The sequence below is a fragment of the Drosophila biarmipes genome, chromosome X (assembly GCF_025231255.1).
Source record: "Drosophila biarmipes strain raj3 chromosome X, RU_DBia_V1.1, whole genome shotgun sequence".
Taxonomy (NCBI): Eukaryota; Metazoa; Arthropoda; class Insecta; order Diptera; family Drosophilidae; genus Drosophila; species Drosophila biarmipes.
In genome coordinates this window covers 8733482-8752536 of record NC_066611.1, presented here as the reverse complement: position 1 = coordinate 8752536, position 19055 = coordinate 8733482, and the positions used below count along the sequence as shown (strand labels likewise).

At 43.8% G+C, this 19055-nt stretch overlaps 4 protein-coding genes across 9 annotated transcripts in view; 2 read left to right on the top strand and 2 right to left on the bottom strand.

Moving 5' to 3' along the window:
- Nucleotides 1-19055, bottom strand: part of LOC108025906 (flotillin-2) — a 102317-nt gene that overhangs the window by 67827 nt on the left and 15435 nt on the right. The window lies entirely within an intron of this gene.
- LOC108025814 (glucose dehydrogenase [FAD, quinone]) lies at nt 5257-8448 on the top strand. Its single transcript, XM_017096466.3, has one exon. The coding sequence runs from the start codon at nt 5343-5345 to the stop codon at nt 7461-7463; it is 2121 nt and encodes a 706-aa protein (XP_016951955.1). The 5' UTR covers nt 5257-5342; the 3' UTR covers nt 7464-8448.
- LOC122818660 (uncharacterized) lies at nt 11658-12329 on the bottom strand. The gene has a single exon (XM_044093559.2). It carries the CDS (start codon nt 12252-12254, stop codon nt 11691-11693), a length of 564 nt encoding a protein of 187 aa, XP_043949494.1. The 5' UTR covers nt 12255-12329; the 3' UTR covers nt 11658-11690.
- Nucleotides 16355-18403, top strand: LOC108025889 (glucose dehydrogenase [FAD, quinone]). Its single transcript, XM_017096570.3, has one exon. It carries the CDS (start codon nt 16417-16419, stop codon nt 18271-18273), a length of 1857 nt encoding a protein of 618 aa, XP_016952059.1. The 5' UTR covers nt 16355-16416; the 3' UTR covers nt 18274-18403.

Here is a 19055-nt window from a genome sequence, read left to right as displayed (position 1 = left end):
ACCTTTTACAACACTGAATAAAGGAAAAATATAAGACACCTACGTTGGTCAATACTGAAGCTAAAATTAAATCTATTTCACAATGGACTTTTCTAAATATGGCTGTTTGGTTTGTTTTTAGGAGATTATAGTTGAAACTCGAGAAATAAATTTGGAGATACTAAAGAATGTTTTAACAAAAACTATAAAAAAATGAATTCTAACTTCTTTATTGTGTTCTCGGGGTCCAACTCTCACGGGAACCACCATCTTCCCACCTCGATCATTTTCAAACTATTCTTTGTAGGCCAGTGTAGTATGCAATAGCTGTGTGGCTGTTGTTTTTGCGCTCGCCACTGGCTTGTCGGAATTTCGCGGCAAACGGATCGTTCAGTTGACTTCGTGCAACGCAGCCGCGCAGACGCAGGCAGCGGTTGAAAACCTCGATCGACACCGATATACACAGATATATATCCCATTTTTTTTGTTTTTTGAAACACAACCCCAGGATCCCGTGACGCCGTTGTTGTGATCGATGTGCCAAAAGTGCCAGGCTACGTGGGCTGAGAATCGCAAGTAAGCCAGACAAGTGAAGTGAATTTCGAAAACACCTGTTGCCGGTTACCAAAAAAAAATAAAATAAAAAAAAGCGAAGTACCAAGAGTTCGAAGCAAAGTGCACTCAAGTGCATAGTTTTTGCCTTTTTCATTTGCACAATCCACCCACAAAACGTACAAACCAAAACAGCCGCACTATGAAAACTATGAAATACGTTCGAGATAACACATAAAAAAGAGATACGAAAAACATTAGCCATGGAGAAAGAGGGGCTTTGATAAGTAGGCTATATGTTGCAGGCACGGCAGCAGCACTAACGGTCGCTGGGGATTGTCATTGTGACGATGTTGCTGCTGTAACTCTTTCTTTTTCTGCCTTTTTGCAACGCCAAAGACAATAGAAAGATTTGTCTTTGCGGCATCAACTGGCAGCAACATCTGCAGCAGCAGCAGCAGCAGCAGCAACAACTGTTTCTCCATGAGCATTATGCCCTCGTGTAGACATAAAAGAAATTTGCATTTACATTGAAAAGAAATGAGGCGTAGGGAGACGGCGGCCACGCCCCTTTCGCATAACTTCGGCGCACAGCAGCAGCAGCAGCAACAACAGAGCACAGCAGCAACATCTCCGATAACAGCAGCAACATCATTTCGGGGGCCTAATGGGTTTCGCCAGCACGCACTGGGTTAAAAGGAGGTTTTTGAAAGGAGGTTTTTGAAAGGAGGTTTTTGAAAGGAGGTTTTTCCAAGCTACCTAATTAAAAGCAGTCATTATAGTTCATTAAAGTCATTTGCAGAAGCATATTATGTGAAGATAGATAGTTGTAATAATAAATCAAGCCTTTTTTCTAATTATAAAAATATTGTGAAATTTATCCTTGAGCGAAAAAAATGTTTACACAATATGAATACTTATTAATAATAATAATTTCATAATGAAAATGCATCCACTTTTGTTATAGTAAAACTATATATAAATTCTCTAAAAACTTTAAAGCATTAGTAATTTATAATTTTAAAAGACAAACTCATTAAAAATTTGCCTAAGCAATTGAGTTTCAACATCTTCGTACAATGTACATTATAAAATGAAGCTTATTTTGTTATAATAAAAAATAATTCGAAATTCTCTAAAGACTTCAAGACATTAAAAATGTATAGTTTTGAATGACGAATTTCCTTAAATTTCCTTGAGTAATGGAGTTACCAAATCTTTGGTTAAAGTGCACTTCATCTTTTGTAGCAACTGAACAGCAACATTTTATGAAATGCAACTTTTTAGGCAATCCACCAAAAGTCGTAAATATCTGTGTTTTATTAGATTTGTTGGCTTAATCGGCAGTGCATAGTTTTAATTAACATTTGGCACGCACCAGTAGCAAGCAACTAGCCACATACAAGTACACTTGAATAAACCAGGATATATAATGTTTTATTACAATAAGTTGAAGTTCAGATTGTCTGCATTTTATTTTCCTTATAATAAACAAAGCTATTTCACTTCCTTTATAATAAACACACCCATAAAGGTATCTATAATTAAAAGCGAATTTAAATACATATTAATATTTCTGGCTGTGCACCTGCAGCAGAAGCAGGCATTTCCCTGGGTGTTGTTGCAGCTAAATGAAATTTGCCGCTAGGTGATTAAAACACTTTACTCAGCCACGAGTACTATAATTAATTAATTGCACCATTTGAATACTGTTAGGCGGCAATGGGGATGTAGCTGTGGGCCAAGTCAAGTCATTGACACAATGCCGCGCCGAAGAATCCAGCCGGCAAGTGGCTCTGGCACCTGCTGGCCAAGGTGACTGACTCCGCATGACTCGAAGTGACACCGCCTGACATTGTAATCATGAACCCAACGACTTCGCCGCGATGTCGAGTGGCCAAGTGACTGGGTGACTGACTGATGGCTGCGTTTGTTTACACCAAATTAGCGCACAAAATCGGCAGCAAATCACTTTAATTGTCTCAATCACCGTGATAGAGTGCTTGGATGCGTGGGTGCCAAGAGTGGCAAAGCAAACAAAAACCCGAAGCCGGGGAAGTGATCAGCGCTCAGTGATCATGGCCTTTGGCCGGACAGGAAGCCTAATTGGCTTATAAGCCATTATATGCACAACAATCTGGAGACAGCTGGGCTCATAATACTAGTTAATGTTTTTGGTAAAAAAAAATAAGAAATATGTAGCACAGAGAAAATTCGGACGTTCTCATCTGATTTAAAACGTGTTTTTAAGTTGGAAATTTTCTTAAAATTTCTTAATTTTATTTCTTATCGCACCAAATAAACTACCACTCTTTTCTCAACGTTGTTACATAAACTCTATTCATTAATTAGTTTTAAAATTGAGAACAGCAAACTCAAAAATCTAAACACGTTTTTTATTATGAAATTTTCTCAATTCAAGAACAATGTGCTCTTATATTTCGCTCTGTGAGGATATAAATATATGTTAGCGAGTGTTAAACTGACGTGTTTGCATTTAACAATCTTTAGCATTGTCTTTTAAAATGTATAATTTAAATAAGATTGTTTTTTGATTTATAGAAAGAGAAGAATATCTGCAAAAGAATATGGGGTATATTTCTAATATTTTCACAGTATATTTTATAGTTTTTTCAAAAGAAACCTTAAAATATAATATAAGCGAACTTCAAATGGTAAAATTTTCTCAACTGTTATAAAATATTTAAAATATATTAAATTCAATTTTAATTATTTATCAGACCCCTGCTAATATTTATTACTATTATTTTGGAAAGAGCTGTTGTTGTTAATTTTTGGCTCGGGCCTAAAAACAGCAATAATGACGCATGTCAATAGGAGGCTAGCTTGGGGAGGGGAGGATGAACACTCCGGGCCGGGCCAACAGGTTTACCTGGTCCCGGAGCCGCTAAGTAAACTCGTTTGCTGTCGCTGCTGACCCAATTTCGTGCAACTTTTTTCGACATTTTTACAACAATTTTTGTTACTGCTGCCCCGCGAGGTTTTTCGCACAAAACAAAGCACAAAAATAAAAAGCGAACCCTAAGAAAAGCAGAAAAACACTGTCGAAGAAATGGGTCCGCAGCCTCCACTTTTCGGATCGAGATACCGAATCCGAATCCGCATCCGAATCCGCGTCCGAGTATCTGCATCTGCATCGGCGCCAGGAAAGGTTCACTTTGATAGCCACCTGCTTTTGTGGTTGGCCCAGTCTCACTCGCCAGTCCACCGGCCTTTCACTTGGCCACCGAGAGAGCGGGTTTCGCGGCTGGCAATTGAAGTGATAAGAAATCGACATTGAAATCGATTATGTCAGAGTGACCGGGTTTCAACACAGGCTATCACAAGAAGCCCCGTAGAACACACCTACATTTGCATATGGGCATGGTAAAACCTGCTTTATAAGTGATAAGTGATTAGGTGATAAAAACTGGTGTCAACCTTTTGTAATAAAAAAGTATTTAGTGGCAGTTTCTTAACACATTCAACAAGGCACTAAAAATAATGGTCGCGATGTAATGTTTCTATAACTAGAGAAAACTATTCTAAAACACTTGAAAATATATTTATCTATTATTATTATTCTAATAAGGTTTTCAAGGCATTTAAAAATAATTTTAACAGTTTAGTTTAAAATCGTTTTAATCAGAATTCTTTACAGGGAAATTGTATCTGTTGTTTAACTATAGAAAAGTAAATGAACTTGTATCGATTTTGTACTGAGACCAAGGTATCGTTAATCACTCGAAAGAAGTGGTCAGTACTTCCCAGTCTTTCGCCTGTCACTTTTATTTTTTCCCGGCGCCCCCGGGCATCCCTTCACCTGTCGGTCCGTCCGTCTCTCCATGTGTATCTCACACTCATTATGCCAGGCATGTAAATGGTGGGTTTCCCACCCACCACTCCTCCAAAACAAACGCGGTGCAATCCACCCCCAAAGAAGCCCCTCTCTTATTTGTAAACTGGATAGACGGGCGCTAAATGCCGTTGGATATTTCAACACCCGCTCGATAACAACTCCACAACAACTGTGGACACCACAACAGCCAAGTGCGAACAGCTCCATAGAGTCCCCATCTGGGCCTGAGCCCCCGGCTCAGCGCGGATCAGACACAAGAAATGCCCGCCATACAATCGAAATGAAACGAAACCCATTTCGTATGGCTTTGCCCAATCGAGCACGCCAATTACGAATACCCCAAAAATCCAAAAATACAAATGGGGGGAAAAAAGCCATAGGTCCACCGGTTACGTCAGTGGATCGCAGTACAACAAGAGTGCGAGCTTTGTTGTAATCCAACCGAAAAAACGGCCGACGAAAGACGCTTTGAAAGACAAACAAACGAAAGATGGTTGCCTCTACGTGGCTCACATTATGGGCCAAAATGAAAAGCCGCTAACAATCCCCCCTTTGTCGCTATGGGCCTCCACATCAACGACGTCAAGGTCGCCGTCGCAGCGTTACCATCCAAAATTGGTCGGGAAATACGTGGGTTCGAGTGGTCTGTGGCCTGGGATTAGTGCAATGCAAACAGCTGTTGCAACCGAGTGCATTCGCAGAGGCAGTTAGGCAAATCAGATCGAAGTTGGTCAATCTTGTAGGCTTTCAACAGCCAGAACATGCAAGGGTTGGGCAAGCAATAATAGCACTCTTTGGTTGGCTAAGCAGTAGATATTTGGGTGGATTATGTGAGGCAGTTGCTAAATTCTAGAGTTTTAACATAAAAAGCCCGCAGAATCAAGGATCCAGAAAGTCACACCCACCAGGGGATAGTCACAGCCAGCTCTGCAGAAGAAGCCCCTGCCTCAAGATGGTGCTGAACCTCCTCTTCATAACCACCGTGATCAAGTCCACCTTCGGCGTGGTGACCACGGGCCTCTGGCTGATACCCCTCATGCTGGCCGCCATCACATACTACCGCTACGACGCCGTGGACCCCGAGTCGAGGCCCCTGGACCAGCTGAATCTCTTTCCCGAGTACGACTTCATAGTGGTGGGCAGCGGCTCGGCGGGCGCGGTGGTGGCCAATCGGCTGAGCGAGGTGCGAAAATGGAAAGTGCTGCTGATCGAGGCCGGTCCCGATGAAAACGAGATCTCGGATGTGCCCTCGCTGGCGGCCTACCTGCAGCTGAGCAAACTGGACTGGGCCTACAAGACGGAGCCCTCGACGAAGGCCTGCCTGGGCATGCAGAACAACCGCTGCAACTGGCCGCGAGGTCGCGTCCTGGGCGGCAGCTCGGTGCTCAACTACATGCTCTATGTGCGCGGCAACCGGAACGACTACGACCACTGGGCCTCGCTGGGCAATCCCGGCTGGGACTACGACCATGTGCTGCGGTACTTCAAGAAGTCGGAGGACAATCGCAATCCCTACCTGGCGAACAACAAGTACCACAGTCGCGGAGGTCTGCTCACGGTCCAGGAGTCGCCCTGGCACTCGCCCCTGGTGGCCGCCTTTGTGGAGGCCGGCACTCAGATGGGCTACGAGAATCGGGACATTAATGGCGCCCAGCAGGCGGGCTTCATGATCGCCCAGGGCACCATTCGACGCGGCTCCAGGTGCTCCACGGCCAAGGCCTTCCTGCGACCCATACGATCGCGCAAGAACTTCCACCTCTCGATGAACTCCCATGTCACGCGCATCATCATCGAACCCGGCACCATGAGGGCCCAGGCGGTGGAGTTTGTGAAGCACGGCAAGGTCTACAGGATAGCAGCCAGGAGGGAGGTCATCCTCTCGGCGGGGGCCATCAATACACCCCAGCTGATGATGCTCTCCGGCCTGGGACCACGCAAGCATCTGGAGAAGCATGGCATCCGCGTCTTGCAGGACCTGCCCGTGGGTGAGAACATGCAGGACCACGTGGGCATGGGCGGACTCACCTTCCTGGTGGACAAGCCCGTGGCCATTGTCCAGGATCGCTTCAATCCCACGGCCGTGACCTTTCAGTACGTGCTGCGCGAGCGGGGACCCATGACCACGTTGGGAGGCGTCGAGGGCCTGGCCTTCGTCCACACACCCTACTCGAATCGCAGCCTCGACTGGCCGGACATCCAGTTCCATATGGCACCGGCCTCCATCAACTCGGACAATGGAGCGCGGGTGAAGAAGGTGCTGGGCCTGAAGGAGTCGGTGTACCAGGAGGTGTACCATCCCATAGCCAACAAGGACAGCTGGACGATAATGCCGCTGCTCCTGCGGCCCAGGTCGCGGGGTTCGGTGAAGCTGCGCTCGGCCAATCCCTTCCACTATCCCCTGATCCATGCCAACTACTTTGACGATCCGCTGGATGCCAAGACCCTGGTGGAGGGCGCCAAGATAGCGCTGCGCGTGGCCGAGGCCCAGGTGTTCAAGCAGTTCGGCTCCAGGCTGTGGAGGAAGCCACTGCCCAACTGCAAGCAGCACAAGTTCCTGTCCGATGCCTATCTGGAGTGCCACGTGCGGACCATTTCGATGACCATCTATCATCCCTGTGGCACCGCCAAGATGGGACCCGCCTGGGATCCCGAGGCCGTGGTGGATCCCCGCCTGCGGGTCTACGGCGTGCGGGGGCTGCGAGTGATTGATGCCAGCATTATGCCCACCATTAGCAGCGGCAACACCAATGCGCCGGTGATCATGATAGCGGAAAAGGGCGCCGATCTCATCAAGGAGGACTGGCTGACGAATCCCGAGTACAAAGTCAAGCGGCAGGCCCATGGTCCACGAGATGCGGAGCCAGCCGGGAGCAGCATTCAAGGCGTCGTCACTCTGCCCACCGGCAATGTCAGTCAGAGTGACAGCGGCAACATCACTGGCCACTGGAGCAACATCGAGAGCAACTTGGGCAACAGCAGCAGCCACCTGAGCAGCAGCAACACTAGCAACAGCAGCAGCAACATCAGCAACATCGACAGCAGCAACTTCACACTCAACTATGCGGATAGTTAGTGACCTCCAGAGGGGATATAGACACGGAAGGGCTCTTGTTAGCTCCGGATTTTGTGCTCAGGGCTCGGTTAGCTTTAAACACTCAGAGGGTGTCCACAACGAGAAACAACACAAAATGTTTGCCATTGCTAAGTAACTGGTTGAGCTGGAAACTCTTTTCGTTAAGAGGAGACTCAACATAAGCCAGATGTGATTCAAAAGCTTAGGAACTCACTGAAAATTCTCCACTGGAACCAGAAGCTATCTTCTTTTCAACCCTTCCATAGGAATTCCTAGGAAATTGCGGCACCAGAAGCTATCCAATATTCGAACATGAGTTTTTCTTCATTATGGAATCCACCAAAAAATAACTACTGATCTTTCTACAAAAAGGTACCTAACCTATCTACAAGCTACTAAAGTTCTTTAGATTAGAAAGGCATCTTGTAATGCCCATTAAAATGATTAGAAAGCCCCACTATGGAACCAGAAGCTAAAACCTTTAGAACAGCTCCCTCCTCCTAAGACTAAACGAACTCAACCATCAAGCTATTGTTGGTTTAAATATGACCTTTATTAAGACAATGATTAAACCAAAAAGTTTTCTTCATCAAAAGTCCACAAAATAGTTGCGAAAGAATGCTACTTAAACTTGACATTCAGAAAAGTCAAGATACAATATAGGACTTTTCCAGGGGAGAACTTTCGAAACTCGTACTCCCCACTGAATCTCAACGCCTGACGTCCTCAAAAACTCCACGCAACGATCCTTTGCAAGACGGAATCCAGAAATCGAGTCATAGATTAAAAGCTTACCCTCAACTTTGCTGTATTCCTAGTTACATTAAGTAATTGTTATCCTCTTCCATTTTTTTTTGTTTATGTATTATTTATGCTAAGCTAGAGGTAGATAATTTAATATTGTTTGACTATTTATAGGAAACTCCCATGAACGCGCTATTTAAACGACATTCTATTTAATAAATTAAATTTGCATAAACATTAATGGCGAAACGGTGGTTATTTGCTGACAGCCAAAAAGCAGGCAACGGAAATGAGGTAAGCAAATTGGTTTTGGTGGAAATAAAAAGCATGAAGAATGACTCATCGCGTGGTTGAAAGTATTTTGTGGCTAAAATTAATTCGAGGCATTGGCGTATTCCTGGGGGCTTTGGGTTTTAGCACCCCACTTTCAAAAAAAATTATAGAAAGTTTCTATAGAGCAAGAAAAGTGCTGAAAAGTATGCTAAACAGTTTTGTTCTGTAGATTTTTTAGGGGTTCCCCTCTCTACGCCAGTGTTTCGAATACTCATCTTTAAAAGCCATATACTGAGTGAATTACTATTAACATTCATACACATTAATAAAATTTGTACTATATATACTTACAAGTATATATCTTTTCTATCTATAATACATAGTATATATCACACACAGTGAATGAGAACTGAGTACACACAACCTAGAGTGAAAAAATTCACGAATAAATGTACATTCGACTAAGTATCGACTACCCTCTCTCGACTTATATACCATAGCCTAACATTTGGGCGCGGCAGTAAAAAAGACACAACAGCACGCAACATTCTTGTGTAGAAAATATGTATATTTAACTGCCAGCAGACAAACCCAGTTCTGAACCTGTCGCAGCAACGCCCCGCGAAAAGCGTACATGCGAAATATAAAGCCATTAACTAGCCACCAATCGAAGTGTTATAAATCATCTTTTTGACAGCCCCAAAACCACAACCTTGGAGAACAATTTTCTTGCGAGCCTCGGAAGCCGGAAATGGCCAACGGAACTTGGTCTAATCAACTCGAATTAAAATCACTTCGGATGTCTTTTTCCGGACGTGGATCGAAGATGTGCTAAGTGATCGGTCCCTGTCCCACTTGGCCCGCGATTCGTTCTAATTGAGCGGCGAAAAAACGCGGATTATAATCACATTAGCCGATGTCGGGCATAATAACCAGAATGTCTAAGACTCAGCGCACATTTACAGAGAACGCGGTTAACAAATCACACGATTTAATGGACGAGCGGTACTGGCAAGTTCAAGGTCTGAATTGGGTATCTTTGGGTAGCTCCGCTTTTTAGGTAAGATCTAATGCGGGAATGGAGCTTTTCAATAAATCATAGATTACTTTTTGTTTCATTTTAGAATTAAGTTTAACATGTAAAATGAAATATATTCATTTTTATAAACAAAATAGGGTTCGAGCTTAAGTCATGGCTTTGCTTTTGGGCTAAGATCTTTTATATGAAAGCAGGTTTTTTAATAAATTATAGATTACCTTATGATTTTCTTTAGAATTAAATAAATACAAAAATATTACGTATACGCCACGGGAGCTTTACATTTAAAAATTTAATGATTTTTAAAGTGCTTTGAAAACGTTTCCATATTTTTTAACCTTTTCTTAATGTTATTTGTAGTTCTTTCATAAATAAACCATAAATAAAGTACACGCCCTGTTATGCTTTATGCCTAGAATTTACCCCAAATGTGATATATTCTTGTAAGATGGCAATAATTTCTCAAGAAAGCAGTATCAACTAGTCGAACCCTTTGCGTTTTTCAAGTTCTGGCTCGTGTTGGCTAATTATTCCAGCCACGCCCCCCACAAAAGCAAGCGGTTTAGAGCGCGGGCTAAGCGAAATGGAGCCCCAATGTCTACGTGACCGAGTGCAATTTCGCCACGAGATCGGGTCGCCGGATTTGCCCTAGACACCGGTGTCCACACGCATACGAATCTGCGGCGATTTCTCGGCCAAAAACGCAATAAACCCAAGCGTATGCGAAAATTGAATGGCCAAAGTGGGTCATTGGCCAGCGGAAGTATCTGCGGATCATCTGCAGCGGCGAGCAGATAACTTCCGGATCGATGTGTTACCGTTCCAGTTAGAGGTCAGTCAACCTGTTGTGATCTCCGTTAGACAAGCCATCGTGTCCGAGCGGATGACCCAGACCCAATGAACTTGATCTCTGGCCGCTGTTCGCTGCTCGGTGTTCGGTGTTCGGTATTCACTTATTTGCATAGCCACTCACCTGTAAAGGAAAAAAGAGAAGAAATATATTAATAATGCTCGATAAATCATGGAAAACTAAGAATAACCCATTGTAAGGGATTACAGCATAAATATTCATGGCAATGGGGCAGCATTCTTCTCCTCTAGCGGAAGTGTCATGATTTTCGTGGGGTTTCTTTGGGTTATTATTATCGCTCGACCCTGGCTCGTGATTAGTGACCCATATACACGACGTGGAGTGCCCCCACGGACCTGAACAGCCAGTTCTTTTAGTTGTTACAAAGGTGCCAATCAAGTTTCAATTCAAACCAAAAATTCTTAGTCACTGCCGTCGACCTTGAGCCACGGAAATGTTGGTCTAGACTTCGGGTTTTATGATTCAGTGCTGGGTTTATATCATTATCGAGAACTATCAAGCTGGGGTTCTTCGTTAAGTGAGACGTTGATTTGCATAAAGCCATGTGGAAGTTGGTGAAGGGAATTTACCAAAGTTCAAGCCATTAGTTGTAAAGAGCGGCGGTATTTTCCAAGAAAGAATTATTGACTTATTTATAGCACTTCCGTTTGCTAATCTCGATCCATGAACCCCTGTCCATCCTCACAGTGGGCAGATATTAACGCTCAACTTCCTGACTTCGTCAACTGTTTTTTCTTTGCTCCGAGTGTTGGCGTCACGTAGTCAATTGGCCATTGATCACAACAACCGAGCCGAATAGTGGACTTCAGATCAAATAATTGCACACTTTAATGTGCTTAGTGCTTGGCAAACAACAATGTTATCTGGCCAAACTCTGGCCGTGTATCTATTTGGACTGTATCTGTATTTGTATCTGTATCTGTGGCCGTAGCTGTATCTGTATCTATAGGTGCGTTGGCGTGTAGCAATTATGCGCATTATGATCGTATCGAAATGTTATTCAACTTCTGTGCTGCTTTGTCATGTCAATCATCTGCAAACCAATGGAAATCGATTTGCTGCGGCTTAGGAGTCCACTTTGCGGCGGGGGAAGTCTCGATAATTGATTCATATGCTCGGCTTGACTTCCTACAGCAAAATGCGGAGGTTCCCAATCATGGAAATCACAAAGAAATGTAATCAAAAAGGAAGAAAATTATTTATGATGAACAGGGATCTCGTTCAGAACCTTTAAGCGGACTCCAGTGGCATAGAAAGCTAACATTACTAACGATTAAACAATAAACTTCCCCATTCTTTATTACAAAGTGGTGGAACTCTCAATACTTCGTGGCCTAGCTGGGATCTTTGAAGGCGCACTGGGCTCGGAGAACTGACCCATCAGGTGGATACCCCTTGGCTGGGAGCCCGGACTTTGCCAGCAGTTCTTGTACCAGGCGGCCTGCTGGCGACTCAATCCCAAGCCGGCGGCTATACCCATGGAGCACTGATGCAAACTGCGGCCCAGCAGACGGAGGAATCCGCCAAAACGATGGGATGGTATTGGTTCCGGGAGGACAAAGGAGTTCAACGTCTGAGAGGTTCGCCTTTGGGCCTTCAGGTTCATAAGTGCGGCCTCATCCAAGCCATCATCGCAGGCATCATCGGTGTCGGCGCCCGCATCATAGCCATTGTCCGAGGGACTGCAGTTGCGATACTGGAAACTGGAGGCACTGGGCTCCAGGCCCAGGGTTTCGCTGGAGTCCCTGCTTATCAGCACACCTGCCAGATATTTCCTCGAACCACTCGGCTCACTGTCGGAACTCTTCGAGCTCGAGGCTCTCCTGATCCTGGGCTTGCGTTCCCTTACAGCCGGTCTGGACATTTTCACCCACAGTTTCTGGTCTTATTTATTTTGATTTTGAATTTTGATTGCTCTGGAATATGCTACTTAAGATGAACATTCTTAAATAAAATCGAGTTTACTTCTTTTTACAAAAAAATAGGTTCTGCAAAGTTTGGGAATATGTTTAACTACTTTAAAAAACAAAATTGTTTTCTTGCCTTTTTTTTATTTACAAGAAACTGATACTTTTGTCTATGTACCCTTCTAATGACCACAAAAATGTTAAGACCTGTAATAAATCTGCAGAAAATAAACGTGCACAGTAGCTTGTCGAAGTAGGAAACACCCACTTCTTCAAAAGTGCTCATAAAACTTGCTACTTAAAGAAGGCACAGTGTAAAAGGCAAACTACCAAACGTTTTCAAAGTTGGAAAAGTTTTATTGTTGAATATTATTTTAGAAGAAAACACACAACATTCAAACCTTGAGCAGATATTTGCCACTAGATTTGGCTAGATTCATTCATACAACAGCGAGCCTCTTGTTTTTCGCAAATATTTACTCGTGTTTCTGTCTGTTTTATATGTAACAAAACGCTGGAAACAGGTTTTTGGCTTTAATCAGGAATCAAATCTGCAAATATTACCACATCTAAAACACTGTCTATGCAAATTTGTGGAAGTGAACGAATTGCCTTGTCATGATGATCGAACGCAACGCAATTAATAGCCAAAAATAAAGGCGAAAAGAACTTAAGAACCTTTTATGGTCAACATTTGTGCCAGTCATTCGACAGATTGTCCAACTATCAGTTGCATCAGCAAGATTTCAATCGCATATGATTGAAAGATATACTAGGTATCCTTCGCTCAGGTGATTTGGCATCCTGTTGCCACGATCGAATGCCATGGGCCAGCAGCCAATGAGTGTCAAAACCCCACTTAAGACATGGTCGAGGCCCCAAAATACAGATTGTCAGTCGGCGCAAAGAGCAACTTGGCCAAAATCAGCAGTTGCCAACTACGAAACTCGGTCAAAGACAACGAGTTTGCTTAAATTCTTGACTTTATGCGAACAGAAATAGTCGTTGCTGCTGTTTCTGCGCCAGCACAATACCTATCGATAGTAAGAGTCAAAGCTTTAATTGCCGTTAGCGGAATGCACTGGGCGAAAAAGGACCATCAAGTCACTAAATGGCTTATTTAGCAGCTATATAGATCAATCGCATGGTAATTTATTTGGTATCTTTCTCTTTTTAAAAACTTATCTTAAATCAAGGGAAAAAATAGAAAAAATATTATTTGGTATAATTTGTCTCTCTTTTCTGAGTTAAGACCACAGACAATAAAATACTAACAAAAAAAAAAAGTTTGATAATAATATCTTTATCATTACATTATATCATAAAAAATTTCCTGATAATAACTAAATTTCCTTAACGCGATTATCGTGTCATAAACATATTTTCATTTACTTTATTTGGATTAAATTCAAGTTAAAAATATACCAAGGAACCATATCCCCATGGACAATAAAATACCGAAAAAGTTGAGTTTTTAAATGTTATATAAAAATATATCATATTGTATAACAAAATGATTATCATATCTTAAACATTTTTTCTCAACTTGATTTGGATTATATTTAAAGATAAAAATATACCAGATAACCATAATCTCTTGGACAATAAAATATCAAAAAAAAGGTGAGTTTACAAAGGCTATATTAAGTTATATTAATTGTATAACAAAGATATATTATATATACCCGAATTTCTCGAAAATTTCCCGATTGTAAATTTTTTTTGTCTACTTCATTTTATTCTATTTGAGTTGAAAAGATACCAGCTAACCATATTCTCTTGGACAATAAAATACCAAACAGAAAGGTGAGTTTATAAGGGTTACACTACATTACATCATATTATTTATAATGAAATAAGAAAATTTGCTGTCTTTATTATTAATATACCCAATTTTCTCAGTGCACATAATCGAATGGCAGCTCAACGAACTTGAGGTCCGCGAATCGCAGACGAATTGCGAAATTGGAAGCCGTGGTGCTTTGGCAGCCTTGACTCCAAAGTGTCCAGCGTGTCGGCCGGGCTTGAATGTCAACGGTTGGGTTCTCGATGGCCTGGGGCCCTCAGAATGTTTGCCAAAGGGTTCTTATCGTCGAGAGCCTCATTTGTATTCCACTCAGCTGCTGTTGAGACTGCAATTCGTCGATGATGCCCTGTATATAGCCATCCTGGAGTCGGAATCTCTGGGCAGTGTCCTTCGACTAACCATACTCCACCAGAACGACGGCATTTGGGGCGGAGACCGCATCAAAAAACTATTAAGCGCTTTATAATTTATTTTTGCTTTGTTTTGTTTTCTTTTAGTATGTCATACGGTTGCGGTCGGCTGGCCAAGTTTACGTTGCCAAGTTGCCGAGTTGCCGAGTTTCCACTCGCGAGTGGGCCGGGGATCTTGGCATTTTTCACGGCGTCTGCCAAACTGCCGATCGACTCTCTGGGCTCTCCCATTCTAAGCTCACGAATTCACATGCAAGCGGAAATAATTATAAAAATTATTCACTAAACAATGCGGCAAGCAAAAATAACAAAAAAAAAAAAAATAAAAATAAAGAAACAAACAACATGCCTCCAAGTCCATTCACCATTTACTGGGAACTATAATTAGAAGCTACTGACGATCGTTTGCCGGCGATTATTTGGTAACAAATCAATAAATTAACGGATAAATAGTTTACTTGATTTCATTAGCTGATTGATTACCATATGTCGTTGAGCAACGTTCTAACGATCATAGAATCTCTTACATAATGCATTCCTCAAGTAAGCGTAATATTGTGAATATATTTAGATAAGAAGCTATTGGTAAATTCACTTCGATAATCAACTTATTCCAGTTCCGTCATGGAGTATTTACACAAATAGTTCCTGCTCTATAGAGCTCTCTAATACTCTCTTTGTACTAGACCGTTCTACTTAGATCTTAAATAAGTCCTACAATGAATGAACTGGGTTTTCCACAATTATCCATTATTATAATAAGATGCTATTGATATCCGTATATATTCTGTTGGTCCCCTCTTAATCCTTTAGTACTGATTTACAGCACTTAAAAATATTCCCTGTTTTATAGTACTTACAATGTCCTCTTTAAACTTCACAGTTCTAAAGAGATCTTAAAACAGTTTCCTTATAAAGTTAATGATTATCTATTTTTTTTAATGCTCCTATTGATATAAATATATTCTGTGGTTCCCCTTGAAAATATTCCCCTTCTTTATAAAACGTACAATACTCCCTTTAACAGTTTAAGTTCTAGTGAGATCTTAAAAAGTATCCTCATAAATAAAATGATTTTCTTAAAATATACATTTTTTCAATCTGATGCTATTTCTTTATCATTGTATGTATTCCCTACCTATCCTATAATACTGATTTCATTATTACACCACTCACAAATATTCCCTACGTTTTAATACGTAGGAAACTCTCTTTAGACTTGGCAGTTCCAGTGAGATCTTAAATAAGTCTTCCAATGAATACTCTGACTTTTCTACAGCTATCCATTATTATAAGATGCTGTTGGCATATGTATATATATATCATTGGTTTATAACCACATTACTCACTTTAAAATTGATCATTCAAGTAGATCTAAAAAAGATCCATTATAGTAAGATGATATAATCGTTAGAATACGATACTCTGCTAATCCTATGACACTGATTCTTTAATTGCAGCCCTCACAGTGCTCATTGCCACCTCTTGATTAAGTTCGAAGTTTTTTTCCGCTCGAACCCATCGATATGGTTATTAGATCAGACCCCTTATTAAGTGACTTCTGTATGCAGCACACAATTTAAGATGCCCCTCGAAGCGTTGATTTGCGCATTCCCCCTGCATTTTGGCTGGCATGTTTACGATCTTTGATCGATCGATCGGGGTGTTCTACACAAATGATACTCCTACGGATCACCCCGTTCTCTCTGGCCGAGAAGGCCCGAACTAGGGTGATGGACTGGGCCAAAAGCCGCAATTGTCAACGGTGCAGGGCCCCCTCCCTGGCTCGCAGTTGCAGTTCAGCTCGGTTCCCCCAGCCTCGGGCTGTGGCTCTGCTCTGGGCTCGCCGGCCAGTCGATCGCGGCAGTCGAGTGAGTCCGGCTGCAAGGTGATGACGCTCCAATGACTTCGCCACGGAATCACATCAGAATCGTTCTCGGCCTCTGGTTGGTGGCGCTGTCGCTGGTCTGGGGCCAGGGCAACGTCGTCTTCGACATGCTGGAGATCTACCGGCGCGGGCAGCGGCAACTGGACCTGGAGAACCTGGACGAGGGCCAGGCGCTGGCCGCCAAATATGATTTCATAGTGGTTGGCGCCGGCACGGCGGGCTGTGCCCTGGCCGCCCGCCTCTCCGAGAACGCCAAGTGGCGCGTGCTGCTCCTGGAGGCCGGCGGGCCCGAGAACTATGCCATGGACATACCCATCGTGGCGCACCTCCTGCAGCTGGGCGAGGTGAACTGGAAGTACCGCACGGAGCCCTCCAACAGCTACTGCCTGGCCATGAACGACAGGCGCTGCAACTGGCCGCGTGGCAAGGTGATGGGCGGCAGCTCGGTGCTCAACTACATGATGTACACCAGGGGCAACCGCAGGGACTACGACCGCTGGGCCAGGCTGGGCAATCCCGGCTGGAGCTACGAGGAGCTGCTGCCCTACTTCAGGAAGTACGAGGGAAGTTCCGTGCCCGATGCCGAGGAGCGCCTGGTGGGTCGCCAGGGACCGGTGAGGATCAGCTATTCGCAGACGAAAACCCAGATTGCCGACGCCTTCGTTCGCGCCTCCCAGGATGCGGGCCTGCCCCGTGGCGACTACAACGGGGAGTCGCAGATCCGGGTCTCCTATCTGCAGGCCAACATCTACAATGAGACGCGATGGAGCTCGAACAGGGCCTATCTCTATCCCATCAAGGGAAAGCGCCGGAATCTGCATGTGAGGAAGAACGCCCTGGTCACCAAGGTGCTCATCGATCCGCAGACAAAGACCGCCTTCGGGGTGATGGTGAGGGTGGGCGGCAAATCGCTGAAGATCCTGGCCAGAAGGGAGGTCATCCTGTCGGCGGGAGCCATCAACACGCCGCAGCTGCTGATGCTCTCGGGCGTGGGACCCGCCAAGCATCTCCGCGAGATGGGCATCAAGCCGCTGGCCGACCTGGCCGTGGGCTACAACCTCCAGGATCACATTGCGCCGGCGGTGAGCATGCTGTGCAACGTGACTTCCCTGCAGGTCAGTGACATGTTCAACGTGGAGGCGATGGCGCAGTTCCTCCAGGGACGCGGCGTTCTCCGGATACCCGGCGGCGTGGAGGCCATATCCTTTTACGCCCTGGACGACTCGCGGAATCCCGATGGCTGGGCGGACATGGAGCTCTTCGTGGTCGGAGGTGGGCTGCAAACGAACATGGCCCTGCGGCTGGCACTGGGCATCCAGTCGGACATCTACGAGAGCATGTTCGGGGAGCTGGAACGCCAGAGTGCCAACGGCTTCCTGATCTTCCCCATGATCCTGCGGGCCAAGAGCCGGGGGCGCATCAAGCTGAAGAGCCGGAATCCCGAGGAGCATCCCCGGATCTATGCCAACTACTTTGCCAATCCCTATGACTTGAACATCACGGTGCGGGGCATTGAGCAGGCAGTGAGCCTGTTGGACAAGCCCGCCTTTAGGGCGATTGGAGCCAGGCTGCTCGAGAAGCGCATCCCCGCTTGCGCGAGGTACAAGTGGAGGAGCAGCGCCTACTGGGCCTGCTACGCCCGCCACTTCACCTTCACCATCTACCACTACTCGGGAACGGCCAAGATGGGTCCCCGGGCGGATCCCTCGGCGGTGGTGGACGCCCGTCTGCGGGTCCACGGCATCGAGAACCTGCGCGTGGTGGACGCCAGCATTATGCCCTACCTGATCTCGGGTCATCCGAATGGACCGGTGTACCTAATAGCGGAGAAGGCGGCCGACATGATCAAGGAGGATCACAACTTTGTGTGAGGGGAGCTATGCTTAGAGTATCATAATCAGTCTGGGGCTGATCTTTGGTCCTTAACTACTAACTATGTACATATATTCCTTGCTTCGAGTGATTTCTAGTGCATTAAAGATGAACATACAGTACAAATTACGCAATTCAACTTTCAATTCAAAATAGGTAATATTAATTCCCCAAGTTATACAAGTTGTAAAAAAAAAGTACTTTAATGGAAAAAGGAAATGCCGAGTGCATTGAAAAGTCATTTCCATTAATGGTTCCTTTCGTGATATACGGATTTAGCTAGAATCAATTAATTACAACTACTAGATTGTTAATTAAAGGTGGAAACAAAGTAAATATTATGATTGATAAGCTGTCAAGAAGTTGTAATTATATTTAAAAGAAATTAATGGATTTGCAGCGACAGCGAATCTATTAGAAATTTGTAATTAAATGAGCTAAACTATGGAACTTTTATTGTATAATGATTGGGATTAAAATTTGTAATAAAATGTATAAAGTGGTAATGATATATCACACGAAAATATTCTGCATTTTTTAAGTACTTCTTTTTGGTATAAGAATCTCTTTATCTTGTCATATATAACAATGATATTTTCTTAACTTGCTGACTAGAACTTAACCTAACATCTTGTCTTAGTTGCTTTATTTTCCCATATTTTTTGTGGGCATAGAAATGCTCACATTATTTATAATCCAGCCACTTATTATAATGATAATTCATGAGTTGTCTGGCCGACAGCCATCTAGAACCATCAACTTGTACGATATGTGCATAATT

Bases quoted from the DNA above. Each gene is read 5' to 3' on its own strand.
- LOC108025814 (XM_017096466.3), top strand. From the start codon at position 5,343: ATGGTGCTGAACCTCCTCTTCATAACCACCGTGATCAAGTCCACCTTC.
- LOC108025889 (XM_017096570.3), top strand. From the start codon at position 16,417: ATGACTTCGCCACGGAATCACATCAGAATCGTTCTCGGCCTCTGGTTG.
- LOC122818660 (XM_044093559.2), bottom strand. From the start codon at position 12,254: ATGTCCAGACCGGCTGTAAGGGAACGCAAGCCCAGGATCAGGAGAGCC.